Source organism: Spermophilus citellus, assembly GCF_964194105.1.
Source record: "Spermophilus citellus genome assembly, chromosome: 4".
Classification (NCBI taxonomy): domain Eukaryota; kingdom Metazoa; phylum Chordata; class Mammalia; order Rodentia; family Sciuridae; genus Spermophilus; species Spermophilus citellus.
In genome coordinates, this window is record NC_138185.1 from 192,684,808 (window position 1) to 192,697,815 (window position 13,008).

General features: G+C 50.1%; 1 protein-coding gene across 1 annotated transcript; it reads left to right on the plus strand.

Annotated features, from left to right (window-relative positions):
• Positions 1-2,585: 2,585 nt before the first annotated feature.
• Positions 2,586-12,772, plus strand: AJUBA (ajuba LIM protein). The gene is made up of 8 exons (XM_081290520.1): positions 2,586-3,980; positions 6,728-6,829; positions 8,601-8,668; positions 8,786-8,848; positions 9,914-10,044; positions 10,128-10,179; positions 10,853-10,921; positions 11,376-12,772. The coding sequence occupies exons 1-8, from the start codon at positions 2,945-2,947 to the stop codon at positions 11,499-11,501; spliced, it is 1,647 nt and encodes a 548-aa protein (XP_081146646.1). The 5' UTR covers positions 2,586-2,944; the 3' UTR covers positions 11,502-12,772.
• The last annotated feature ends 236 nt before the right edge of the window (positions 12,773-13,008 follow it).

Sequence of the window (13,008 nt, forward strand, 5' to 3'; positions counted from 1 at the left end):
AAGGAGAAAGAGAAAAAAGAATATATACATTAGTTCAAGGACAGTGAGGATTCATTGAAAGTTTCTAAGAAGAAAAATGAGATGATCAGTTTTATGTATTGTAAGAATCTCTTGAGGTGCTGGGGATATAGTTCAGTTGATAGAGTGCTTGCCTTGCATGCACAAGGCCCTGGGTTCGATCCCCAGCACCACTCACACAAAAAAAGAAAAAAAAAAAAGAATCATTTGATCTCAGGGTGTAAGGTTGATTGGAGGAAAACAGACTTGTCTGGGCACTCTTGCTTTGGTTTAAGAGAGACAAGACAGACACTATATACTAGTGATCAGGTGAGAACAGACTTGAAAGATATTTAGGAAGCAGATCTGATAGGACTCTAGGATTTGAAGTTAAGAGAATATAGGGTTGATGCTTAGGTGTCTGGTGTAAGCAACTAAGTGGCCAATGGTGCTGGAGGAGCCAGTTGCAGGAAGCAGGAAGAATGAGCTCAATTTAGGGTGTTGGGTATCTCTGAGACAACCAAGTGGAAATGCTAGTAGTCATTTGAGTTTTTTTTTTTTTTTTTCATTTGAGTTTTTAAGTCTAAGAAAGTCTGGGCTAGAGATTCAGATTTGTAATTAAAGTCTTGGGGATAAAGAGGGCCTCTGGAGCTCCCAGTTCCAGTTCAGACTGTGGAATGGCTACCCTGAGGTCATAAGCACTATTGGAGCATGTCCTATCAGGTACCCTACTTTCCCTTCACTCTTCTCTGCTTTCTGTTGTCCCCTGAAAACACAAGCTATTTGTTTTAACTATGGCCATTGTTGCCACCACCCAAAGGTGGGCCTTTTCAATGGCTTTCCCAGAGAACTTTTCACAAGATTTACTCTCTCATCCTCACTCCAAAGGATCAAATGTAAGTAACCTGGAAGGAAAAATCTGGGTTTTCCTTCCTCATGTGGAGTCAGAAAAGGAGGAGGGAGAGCATTATGGTTAATTCTTTTTTTTTTTTTTTTTTTTTTTTTTGTGGTGCTGGGGATTGAACCCAGGGCCTTGTGCATGCAAAATTATGGTTAATTCTGGAGATGTTTTTACAACAGGTTCCAGATGTAATCTGATAGCTCCTTCTGTTACCAGTGCTTTCAGTCCTCCCAGCTTCTAGTTTGACAGTGAGCTGTCCTAAGGGTCAGAGAAAGCTATAGGCTTGACCTGGGAAACAAGCTGATTCTCTGGAGAGATGAGGTCTGGTAGATAATGCAACTTGAGCAAAAACATCAAATAGTTTGTGCCAAATGCATTTCCCAAAAACATTAACCTTTTCTTCCCCATTCCCCAAGGCTACGCTAAAATTATAAAAGGTGTTCAAAATGTTGAGATGAAAATAATGTGCATAATTTGTTTGCATGTAATTTTCATACTCATTTAATAGCTAAATACAAAGGAGTCATTAGCCTTCTCCATTCTACTCCCTCTACCCCATGTCCCTGATGTGCTAGTCTGGACAAAATCATTGGACTCTTTAGCTGTAGTCGGGGTTTCTTCTTCTTTTTTTACTGTGCTGGGAATCCAACCCAGGACCTAGCAGCATTTCTTTTCCTCTCATAAGTTCATACTTCCTCTTTGTCATCAACATTCTGTGACAACCAAAACTAAAGGGGAAAGTTGGCTGGCATCAGGGGGTGGGAATGGGGGATATGTTCAGGCCTTGGATCCACCCAATCTTACCTGAAATATTTGCTAAAAATCTCATTTCCCAACACCAGGGGGTGTCTATCTATCCTTCCATCTCTCCTACCCTTCAGGTAGCAATGAGTTCCAAACCTTTTCCTCACTGCTTTAATCTCCTTTCTTCCTTCATAAAGTGGGGATCAGTCCCCAACTTTTTTTCTTACTCCATTTCATTGCTTCTACAAACACATAAATCTTCCACTCTCCTTCTCTACCGCCACAGAACTGTGAGTCCAGAAAGTTGTGTCTTTTATTGCAGTTTATCTGTCTCTTAAGTTCTCAAGACCAACTTGTCCTTTCTTTTGTCTACACATCCTTTGGTCTCTGAACCTCCCAGATTCCCCTTGGCTCTCCCTTTCGCTACCTGTTACACCTATTCTTTTGGGAATCCTTGCCTTTCAGGGCTATCTTTACCTACAGGTCTCTAAACCTCTTTATGTATTTACCTTTTTTCTTTCTTCCTGTCTTCAACTTTGGGCTCCTCCCTATCTTACCACTTCTGTACAGTCTCTCTCCAAGTCTCCTGCAGTACCCACACTAGGAACAAAGTCACGGTGTTTGCGCACAACATGCCTCGATCACCCCTTGCCAAACGCATGACATTCCACAGTGCCCCTCCGCGCATTCCAACTGCAAATAAAGAGTCCCCATTCTCTCTTCCCTTACACTTTTTCCTGTTTCAATTCTAAAGTGATGGGGTCACAGCTGCCCAAACTGCCTCTTGCCCTCCTCCTCGAGTCCTGTCGAATCTCCACGTGCAGGGCACTTAGTCTTGGTGACCCCCTCCTCGCTACGCACCAGAGATCCCTGCGCAGACACCCCATTGCTCTCGTACACACAGCGCTCCGCCCTTCCAGGAAAGTAGATCCGGCCGAGCAGACAAAAGTTTGGGAGAGAAGTTCGATTTGTGCCGAGTGTGAGAGCTAGGGGGGCGGGGGCCCAGAACAGTCTGGTTGTGGGGCGAGTGGACGCGTGAACTGGTAGACCTGCGGACGGGACAGCCGTGGCTGCAGACCCTTCTATCCCCGCTTAACCCCAGATGCTCGGGAGGACGCAGTCCCTCCCTCTGGGGGATGCTGTGGGATTCCCAGCGCCGGGAACCCGGGCCGTCCGCTAAGCCCTTGTGCCTATCCTGTGCCCCTGGGGAACCGGAGTCCGGCTGCAGGGAAAGAGAAGCGGCCGCCGAGACCCTGCAGGGTTCCAGGTGGGGAGGGGGCTGGAGGCCCCAGGCCCGAGGGTATGGAGCGGTTAGGGGAGAAAGCCAGTCGCCTGCTAGAGAAGTTAAGACTCTCGGACTCCGGCAGCGCCAAGTTCGGCCGCAGAAAGGGTGAAGCTAGCCGGTCTGGGTCTGATGGGACCCCCGGGCCGGGCAAGGGACGCCTGAGTGGGCTGGGGGGACCTAGGAAATCAGGGCCCCGAGGAGCTACTGGGGGACCCGGAGATGAGACATTGGAGCCAGCCCGGGAGCAAGGCCCCCAGGACGCTGAGCGGAACCCGCGCGGCTCCTTTGAGGCGCAGCGCTACGAAGGTTCCTTTCCCGGGGGACCGCCGCCCACCCGGGCCTTGCCTCTACCTCAGTCGTTACCCCCAGATTTCCGGCTGGAGACCACGGCTCCGGCCCTGAGTCCCCGCTCCAGTTTCGCCAGTAGCTCAGCCAGCGACGCGAGTAAGCCGTCCAGTCCCCGTGGCAGCCTGCTGCTGGACGGGGCGGGAGCTGGAGGAGCCGGAGGTAGCCGGCCCTGCAGTAATCGTACCAGTGGCATCAGCATGGGCTACGACCAACGCCACGGGAGCCCTCTGCCCGCGGGGCCGTGCCTGTTTGGCCCACCCCTGAGCGGGGCTCTGGTCGGCTATTCCGCCGGAGGGGTCCCGTCTGCCTACCCGGAGCTCCATGCCGCCTTGGACCGACTGTGTGGGGCTGGCCCTCGGGGGTTCGGCTGCCAGGAAAGCCGCCACTCATATCCCCCGGCTCTGGGCAGCCCCGGAGCTTTAGCCGGGGCCGGAGTGGGAGCGGCGGGGCCTTTGGAGAGACGTGGGACTCAACCCGGACGACACTCGGTGACTGGCTACGGGGACTGCGCCGCGGGCGCCGGATACCAGGACGAGCTAACTGCGTTGCTGCGCCTGACGGTAGGCACCGGTGGGCGAGAAGCCGGCGCCCGCGGGGAACCCTCGGGGATTGAACCATCGGGTCTCGAGGAGACGCAGGGTCCGTTCGTTCCGGAGGCTGCCCGGGCCCGGATGCGAGAGCCAGAGGCCAGAGAGGACTACTTCGGTAAGTGAGAGTGAAGTGGCTAGGGACTGAGAGGGATCCGTCTCAGCATTTGGCTCTCCAGTGCCCCGACGGCCCAAATTGCCTGTGTCCCAGGGTCCTAGGAGGAGACGCTGGACCAGAAAAAAAGAGGCCAGAGGGATGGATGGGGGCGGACCTCAGAATGCTCTCCCCTTCCCACTGGGTTGCAAATGGACCGGGCTAAATTCAAACCCCCTGATTATCTCGTGAGTCCCAGTTTCTCACGCATTAGAGAACCTTAGGTTTTCGCTGTTGGAGGCCTTGTAAGGAGGGGACCTAGTGAAGCAGTGAGAGCATCCCCCAACCCCCCGACTTCCCCTTTCCCGGCGGTGCCCCTACAGGCTTCAGCGTGCCGCGCCCCCACCCCGGCCCTGGCTCCGCCCGCAGGAATTCGGGGAATGCGCGGGTGGGGGGGCGGGGAGGGCGGGCAGTTTGCGTGCCGACTCCTGCCCGAGCTCTCCAGGTGCCCGCGGGCGGGGCCCACCGCAGCCGAGGGGTGGGGTGCTCTCGTGCGCCCAGGATCTGGGCGTGTGTGGGGGGGGGGAAGGCTTCCTAGAACACGAGGAACCGTGGCCGCTGTCTGGGAAATGGAGCCGAGGAGGAAGGATGGAGCTCCCTGGAACGGAAAACAGGGACCCAGGTGCTGCTCATCCCCAGTCCTGACGAGGTGCGCATGGGCATTGAAGCAGAGATCAGGTGGTACCAGCCTGTTTCCTCATCTTCTGGAAGTGAGGGCAAAAGTCCTGACCACTGGACAACTATCACCCTGGATGGATATCGACCCTGTGTGACTGCCACAAATAATCTGGCCTGGAGTTCTGGCCTTAAGTGCTCAGAATTCAGGCTGAAAGTAGCCCCTTCTTCCTGCTGCTGTTAAGAGAAACCTGGTGGTGGCCTCCTTCACCCACAATACTTGTTGAAGAAGTATTGATTGATTACATGTTTCAGCTAGAGGGTAAAGTGGGATTTTAGACAGTTTTTTAGTCTATCCCCCACGAACTACTTCAGCATATAATCTGATGGTGTAGAGGGGGCTCAATCCCCAGAAATGTGGGCCTCTTCAGTTTTCCAAGTATCTTCTCCCCTGCTCTCTCACCATCCACATCCCTGCCTTCCATTCCAGGCTGTAGAAGTCCTTGGCTAGAAATGTGAATAGGGAGAGGAACTGCTGCCAGAGAGAGATAGTTGGAGAGGAAGCTCAGAGGTAGCAGACGTGCAGGATGGAAGGGCCTGCATAGTTCAACCCCTAGCCCATTCATTTCTCCCACCATGGGAAAGGAAGGCCTAGAGCAGGTGATGCTAAATTATTTTGATCAAAGGAGACTGAGTGACAGGGCCCATTTAGCAGTTTCCTTTTGAGGCCTAGGAGAGGTATCTGGGAAATAAGTCTCTTCGGCTAAACCATCTGAGCCAAAATGAAGAAAGGAACTCAGAGAAAGTGCAATAAAATAGCAGGATGATTTTAGGTGTGGATATGTTGGGTGAGAGGAGGTAAGTTAGACATGCCTGAGCAGTTTCCTCCTGTCTTTCCCTAGTATCTAAAGCTTCCCTAAAGAATACCTCTGACAAGACCCCTGGTATGGCAATCTTAGGCAGATCTCCTCTTCCATGAGGAGGACACATTTTTAATTTGGAGGTGGAGGTCTCCTATCCCTGGACATCAGGTTGTCTTCCCTGACAGAGCCCCCTACCAGCTTCAGTCCTAGTCTGACTGTACCCTCTTACTGCTGCCCCTAGTAGGGGCCCTCTTCCTTGGCTTCAGCCTTGCCCAGCTGCCAGAGGGTGGGAGCAGGACAGGCCTGGGCCCATCAGTTGCTGCAGCTGCTGCACAGGCTCCCAAGCCCCTGGGCAAAGACTGGGATGGGCCCCAACAGGCAGGGAGTGTGGCAGTGTGCCCAGGGAGAAAGGTGGGGCGGGCCCGTTGGGATCTGCTCCCCAAAGACAGGTCCTAGCCCTCACTCATGGGCCTGGAATTGGGGAGTGGAGGGAAGAAAGAACACACCCAGGAAAGGCGGGTGCCAGACCAGGTGCATGTATCTTAGTAGGGGAACTGCAGCTCAGCTCTGTTTCTTGCGTGATAGATGGCAGGGAGGCACTGGGGATTCTGCCAGTTTCCCCTTCCTGTGCAAACCTGGTCCCTAGAACACAACCTGCATTCTCAGCAGCCACCTCCCGCACAGGAGTTATGCTCACAAGGCCCTCTGCTGAGCGAGGTCCTACTCTCTGTTCTTGAAAGTGTGCATCAGAGAGAAATCATTCCATACCTCAATAGCAGCTTGTTTTATAGATGGGAAAGCTGAAGTTCTGGAGAGGCCTCCTGGGCCTAACTTCCTTTCTGTAGGAAGTTTTTTTTTTTCATGTCTTCTGCTGGGCCCCTGTGCATCTCTGATCATTTGTCCCAGACTTGCCTGTTTAGTGTTTTCTGCTTAACAGAAACTAAACATCTGAAGGCCAAGGACCTTATCTTTGACAGTCTTCAGAATTGGGTACTGTACTAGGCACAAAATAGATGCTCAGAAAATCAAGTAAACAAGAATGGAATTACCCCTCCAAAGACCTTGCTACATCCTATTTCTTGCTCTTCTCCTCAGGAGGGAGCCCAGTAAAGAGAGCCTGTGTCCTCTGACACATCAGGAAAAAGCACTAAGGAAAGCTTGGGGGATTCCTGGATTTGAACTGGGGTTTGGCGAGGGTGGAAGTGATGCTGACAACCTCTTCTCTCCCCTCAGGCACCTGTATCAAATGCAACAAAGGCATCTATGGGCAGAGCAATGCCTGCCAGGCCCTGGACAGTCTCTATCACACCCAGTGCTTTGTCTGCTGCTCCTGTGGTGAGTGTGGCTCTCACTCAAGTACTCCCCCTACCTCTCCCCACATCCATGCTTACAAGTGCTGGGGGGAACCAGGGAAGAGCTTGTGCCTCTTCATTTGCTCCAAGACTTTGGTGGGGACTTGGGTCCCTACCATGTATCTGGAGGCCCACAGCTGCCCCACCTTCTCTTGCTTACCCCCTCAGCTCTACCTGGCTTTCCTTCCCCCATGCTGGGTCTGCTTTTTGGAGTCCATCCTCCCTGCCCCCGTTCAGCCTCTTTCCTCTCCGATCCTCCCTCTTTCTTGTGCCTCCCTGCTTGCCCAGCCTGGACTCCCGCCCAGCCCTCCAGTCTCTCCTTGGTGGGGTTTGGTCTTGGGCAGCAAGTTGCCTGGGGCGACAGTGAAAGACTGGAATGTGGGAAGGGTGGGGTGTGGGCTGGGGGAGTAGGGAGCTGTGGGGGGCGGAGAGGGGGTTTTCTCTTGGCTGGTCAGAGTTCAGCCACCTCGCTAGAGTGCAGGCCACCAGGCCATGCCAAGCTGATGACATCACGCTCCAGGAATGCCCGCTGCTGCTGTTAGCTCAGGAGGCCCTCTGTGGGGGGGTGGTGCTCCCAGCAGCCTTAACTCCCCCTACCCCGTCCTCCCTCACCTCTCATTACCCCTTCCCCACTGCTTACCCATTCTGATTCTTTTGCTAAACCTTTAATCTCCTATCTCTGCCTGTCTGACTCCAGCACTCAGCTTTTCTCTCATTCCCCCAGCTTCTGCCTGGTTCTTTTTAGGCTCCTCTGTCTGTCTTTTATAGGGCCTCTTCTGGATATGTCTGTCTTTCCTTCTCTTTCCTCCCCTATGTCATGAGTTTCTAAGTCAGGTCTTCTAAACTACCAGACAGCTGGAAGTGGAAATTTTGATGGGAAGAAGGCGAAAGATAGGAAAATTGACTATTCTCCACTAGTTCTCACTCCTCCCTCATCCCTGTCAATTGAGACACCACAGAGCAGTTTCTGGGTAGTTGGTCAGATGGGAAATGGTCCTCCCTTGTCTGCTTGCAAAAAGTCCTGGGCTGCCTTTGACCCTGAAGATTCTGGGTCCCTCCAAGTTTGAGGAAACAGACCAGTACATCAAGCAAGGGTACCCATTTTGATCCCAACAGAGCACTTTGTTCCTGCAGTAACTCCAGTATGTCCTGACTTCCATAGTCTTTCTCAAGGAGCTAGACAGGTCTTTGAGCACAGGATTTCTGAGCTGAGGCAAAGATACTCCTAGGTTGAAAGGCTGTAACAATTTGATTTTTTTAAAAATATTTTTAGTTGTAGTTGGACACAATATCTTATTTTATTTATTTTCATGTAGTGCTAAGGCTCATACCCAGTGCCTCACACATGCTAGGCAAATGCTCTACCACTGAGCCACAACTCCAGCCTCAACAATGTGATTTTTTTTTTTCCATGCACATTGTACAGCACCTAGCTCAGAGATCCTTTCTATGTACTCCAGCATGCAGTTTTTGTTCTCCCAGGTGGTTCTCTATGTACTGGGCACTGGAGGGGAAAGCATTCATTTGGGGGAGGATGGTAGAAAACTGTTGAGGATGCAGGAGCCAAAGGAGTGAGGAGAGAAGTTGGTTGGAATGCAGTCAAAGCAAATTGGAGGGGTGTGGGAAGGAAAAGCACTAATGGGCAGTTTAATCACACTATGCCTGTACAGTGCATCACTGGGTAGCAAGAATACCAGAGTGGGCCTTGTGCCTGGGCTGTGGGATAGGTTCAAGCTCCTCTCCGTTGGTTCTAGGGAGAACTTTGCGCTGCAAGGCTTTCTACAGTGTCAACGGCTCTGTGTACTGTGAGGAAGATTATCTGGTGAGTGAGTGGTCCCCTGGATGTGGAATTGGCTCTCACTGGAACTCCCTTATTAGCAACCCACCAGGGTTACGCCCATCATTTTCAGCTGGTAACATCCAACTGTGTTTTCTCTAGTTTTCAGGGTTTCAGGAAGCAGCTGAGAAGTGCTGTGTCTGTGGTCACTTGATTTTGGAGAAGGTAGGGGATGTGTCTTCTGCTGAGCCTGTGAAACTGCAGGAAAGAAACCCTTCACCACATGAATCACATTCTTGCCATTCCTCCCCAGAGCAATTGTTTATAGTGCCTTCCCTATGCCCCTGAGATGGAGTCCCATCCTAGGCTTCTGTGACCTGACCCCTCCCTGATTCTGCAGGCACAACCAGGCCCTCCAGCCTGAGCTAGAAGTGTGGTGTCCTGGGTCTTTTTATTTTTTTATTTTTTATTTTTATTTTTAGTTGTAGATGGACAAAATACCTTTATTCTATTTATTTATTTTTATGTGGTGCTGAGGATCGAACCCAGTGCCTCATACGCGCTAGGCGCACATTCTACCACTGAGCTACAACCCCAACCCTATATCCTGGGTCTTAATCCCTATTCTTATACTGGTTGAATCAGTTGAAACTCAGTTTTCTTTTCTATAAAAAGAAGGGTTTGGATCAGATCAATGAATCTAACCCTGGCAGCCTAGCAGATAACATGGGAAGAATAAAAATATATATATAATATATTGTTTAATGTGGAGTCCCCTCACCAGAATTGTGAATTGTGATAGAAGATTGAGGTAGAACCCACTCATTGGTGTTTATTTGTTTTTTTGTTTGTTTGTTTTGTTTTTAAATTATTGATCTACATCCCCAGTCCTTTTTATTTTTTAATTTGAGACAGGGTCTTGCTAAATTGCTGAGCATCTCTTTAAGTTGTTGAGTTTGGTCTCGAACTTTCGAGTCCTTCTGCCTTAGCCTCCCAAGTTGCTGGGATTACTACTGGTGAGCTCTGCTGTGACCTGGCTGCATTGGTAATTTTTTAAAAGCTCCCTAGGTGATCCTAATATTGTAGCCAGGTTTGAACTCTAATGACCCAGTTGGCCTCTACTACTTTTTTCAGGGCTTCTATATTTAAGACTCCTTGGTCCCCTCAAATTACATGTAAGCTTACAGGAAGGGGTTGGACAAGGTTAGTGGGAGCAGTAAGGAACATAAAGGGTAGCTAAAGAGCTGGGGCTGGAAGGAAACTAACTAATTCTTCTACCCCATGAGCCAGATCCTTCAGGCAATGGGGAAGTCCTATCACCCAGGCTGCTTCCGATGCATTGTTTGCAACAAGTGCCTAGATGGCGTCCCCTTCACAGTGGACTTCTCCAACCAGGTGTACTGTGTCACTGACTACCACAAGTGAGTCCAACCCTGGGGGTGTCATGTGGAACTGGGTCCAGGGATTCTTCAATCTCAGCTCATCACTAGGTTTTTTCTTTTAGAAATTATGCCCCTAAGTGTGCAGCCTGCGGTCAACCCATCCTCCCTTCAGAGGTCAGTATGTCTGGGTTCTTCTGCAAGGTAGCCAGTGCTGCTGCCTCTAAGAAAGGGTAAGGATATGTGGCCTGGGTTCCCTTGGGAAATGGTGGTGCTGAGGAATGCACTCTAGGAAGATTCCCGTGTGACTTTGCTCTTGGGGTCACCACCCTGACCCTAACATCCGGGCCTGGACTGTCCGATAGCCTCAAGGGGCTCAGATTCCATATCTTCCATCCCAATCCCAACAGAGGAGAGCTTTCAGTGAGGTTGAGGTCATTGAATCCCAAAGTAGGGGCTGGAAAAAGGTGAAAGAATCTTCAAGGCTGGTAGCATGGAACCAGAGATGATTTAAGATGATTTAAGTATGCTTAGGGAGGGAAGCCAAAGGCCCTTGAGGAATCAGACCCTATTGGTCCTCTTTGCCCTCAGTTTGGCCTACTTTATTTATATTCTGTGCCGTTTACCCCCTCTCTTCACATAGGAGCATGGGGGAAGCATCAAGGAGGGGGAGGGGAAGTGCCCCGAGGATTTGCCAAAGCATCTCAAAGCTACCTATGATTATTTGATTGTAGAGAGACTCTGGTGGCCTTGGTCCATCTTCCTATCGGTGCAGGAGGAGTCCTGTGCAGAGGGAGGGAAGTTGGGGGTGCCATGCTGCTCTCATCTCCATGGGGTCTGCATTTTTCAGGGCTGTGAGGACATTGTGAGGGTGATATCCATGGACCGTGATTATCACTTTGAGTGCTACCACTGTGAGGTGAGTGTGGGGGTCCAGGGCAGAAAAATGGAATTGGGAGGGAGGGGATGAGTTAAGTACTAGAACAGGTATGCTTCTTTCGGAGAAAACCAGGAAGGTGTCCTGACTTATCTCTGGTCTTTTGCTCGTCCTCCAGTCACTCTCTCTATTCCTAGTATTTAAGTCTTTCTGAATCTGGCTTCCCCAGATTCGAGTTTTTTTAAGACTAGGGAACTCCTGCTAACTGCTGGAAATGGGGGCTTGTCTCATTATTTCTGCAGCTGCAGCGACACCTGGTGTCCAGATGAGGTATTTCTTAGGTTTCTCTTCCACCTTCCCACTGGCAAGCCCTACCCACCAACCCCAACTCTTACTTCCAGTCTTGAGGAGTCTAGTGTTGAGCGGGGCAGACTCTTAGATGTCCTCAGTGTCCAGGGTTCCTGGGCAAAGGTGAACTAGGTTCTTTCTTCCCCAGGACTGCCGGATGCAGCTGAGCGATGAGGAAGGCTGCTGCTGTTTCCCTCTAGATGGGCACTTGCTCTGCCACGGCTGTCACATGCAGCGACTCAATGCCAGACAGCCCCCTACCAACTATGTCTGAGCTGCAGTCACCACTGTTGCCATCGCCATCATTGACAAATTTCTCTGGCCAGTGGGGCCCTTCCGAGGCTGAGGCAAGGATACATTGCAATCCTGGCAGAATAGTCCTCTGGGGAGGGCCTCAAGGGCCAGGGACCCAAAGAACATAACATTCCAAATGGATGTGGAGTAAGAATATTCTGATTGCCAGGGTGGGGATGACTGGTCTTCCCACATGTGCATCCTGATCTATTGCATATGCTCAGACGGGTTCCATGCTTTCTGGACGTCTGATTATGATGTGTATCTCCAGTGTATGTTCGTGCATAAGTCAAGCAATGTTCTGGATTATGGGAGGAGAGGACATCGTGGGAATGCCTCATTTTTTGTGACCCACACATGGCATCAGACTTGGGTCACAGTCTCCTATCTCTATATCTGGATGAAGAGATGGAAATCCTGGACTTTATTAACAAGTTATTTCTTAGCCTTTTTCTTTCTAAGAACCAGGAAAGCTCCTCATCCCTCTGCTGGGAATGGGGACCAACTCCTGGTGGCCCTGCTGCCGGTATTGCCTGTTTCTCAGGGACTCATGTGGGCCTGTACTTGGTTGCTCTTCTGCTTAGTTGGGGAGGTAATGAGCAGGTCTCTCTGTGTGTAGCTTATTGGGTGGGATGTCTAGGAAGCTTCAGGCTGGTCCCTCTCCCTACACACTCCCAGGTTTAGGTGCACTGAGCCCTACAGCCCAGTATATGTGCACATGGGTGCATTCATACATGTGTGTGTGTGCTTGCCTGCATACACATAGTTATTCCCTTCTTCTCAGGTCATTCTTATACTTGGTTCTCTAGCAGTAGCTCCAGACCTGCCATCTCTCAGAGGGATCTCAAATTATGTACACTGCAACCCCAAAACTCAGGTTGGGGGGAGCAGGAGGGAGCAAAACACATTGATTCTAGTCAGTTTGTCTGAAACTTGAATTCACCTAAAGCTAGAGCTCTTAAAATTTATGCTTAAAGTTCAGTTCATTTAATGACCAATTTGCCAAAAGCTCAGTTCCCTTTTGGGTGTTTGTATATTCTTTTAGATGTTCTATTCTTTTTTGTCATGCTTTGGGTATTTCAAGGACTTACATCTGTTCATCCAAGAGTACTCCTGAGTTAACAGCAACATAAAATTATCAAATTTGCAGCACTTTGTAAATGAGATTTCTTGGATGTCTTTTGCTATATTATCTACATTTCAAACACTTTAAAAAAAAAGTTTAAAGTTTCTAGCAATAAATACAATTGACACAAACATTTTGTGTATCCCTTTTTGTGTTTCGTAGTCCAGTATTTCTTTATAGTTAGATGCCTTGAAAAATGTAATGGAGCTGGGCTCAGTGGTGCAAACCTGTAATCACAGCAGCTTGGAAGGCAGGAGGATCCCAAATTCAAGGTCGGCCTCAGCAACTGAGGTCCTAAGGAACTTAGCAAGACCCTGTCTCAAAAAATAAAAAGGGCTGGGGATGTTGCTCAGTGGTTAAG

Bases quoted from the DNA above. Each gene is read 5' to 3' on its own strand.
- AJUBA (XM_081290520.1), top strand. From the start codon at position 2,945: ATGGAGCGGTTAGGGGAGAAAGCCAGTCGCCTGCTAGAGAAGTTAAGA. The intron at 8,669-8,785 runs GTGAGTGAGTGG...TGTTTTCTCTAG, and splicing joins ACTGTGAGGAAGATTATCTG to TTTTCAGGGTTTCAGGAAGC. The intron at 10,045-10,127 runs GTGAGTCCAACC...TTTTTCTTTTAG, and splicing joins TGTGTCACTGACTACCACAA to AAATTATGCCCCTAAGTGTG.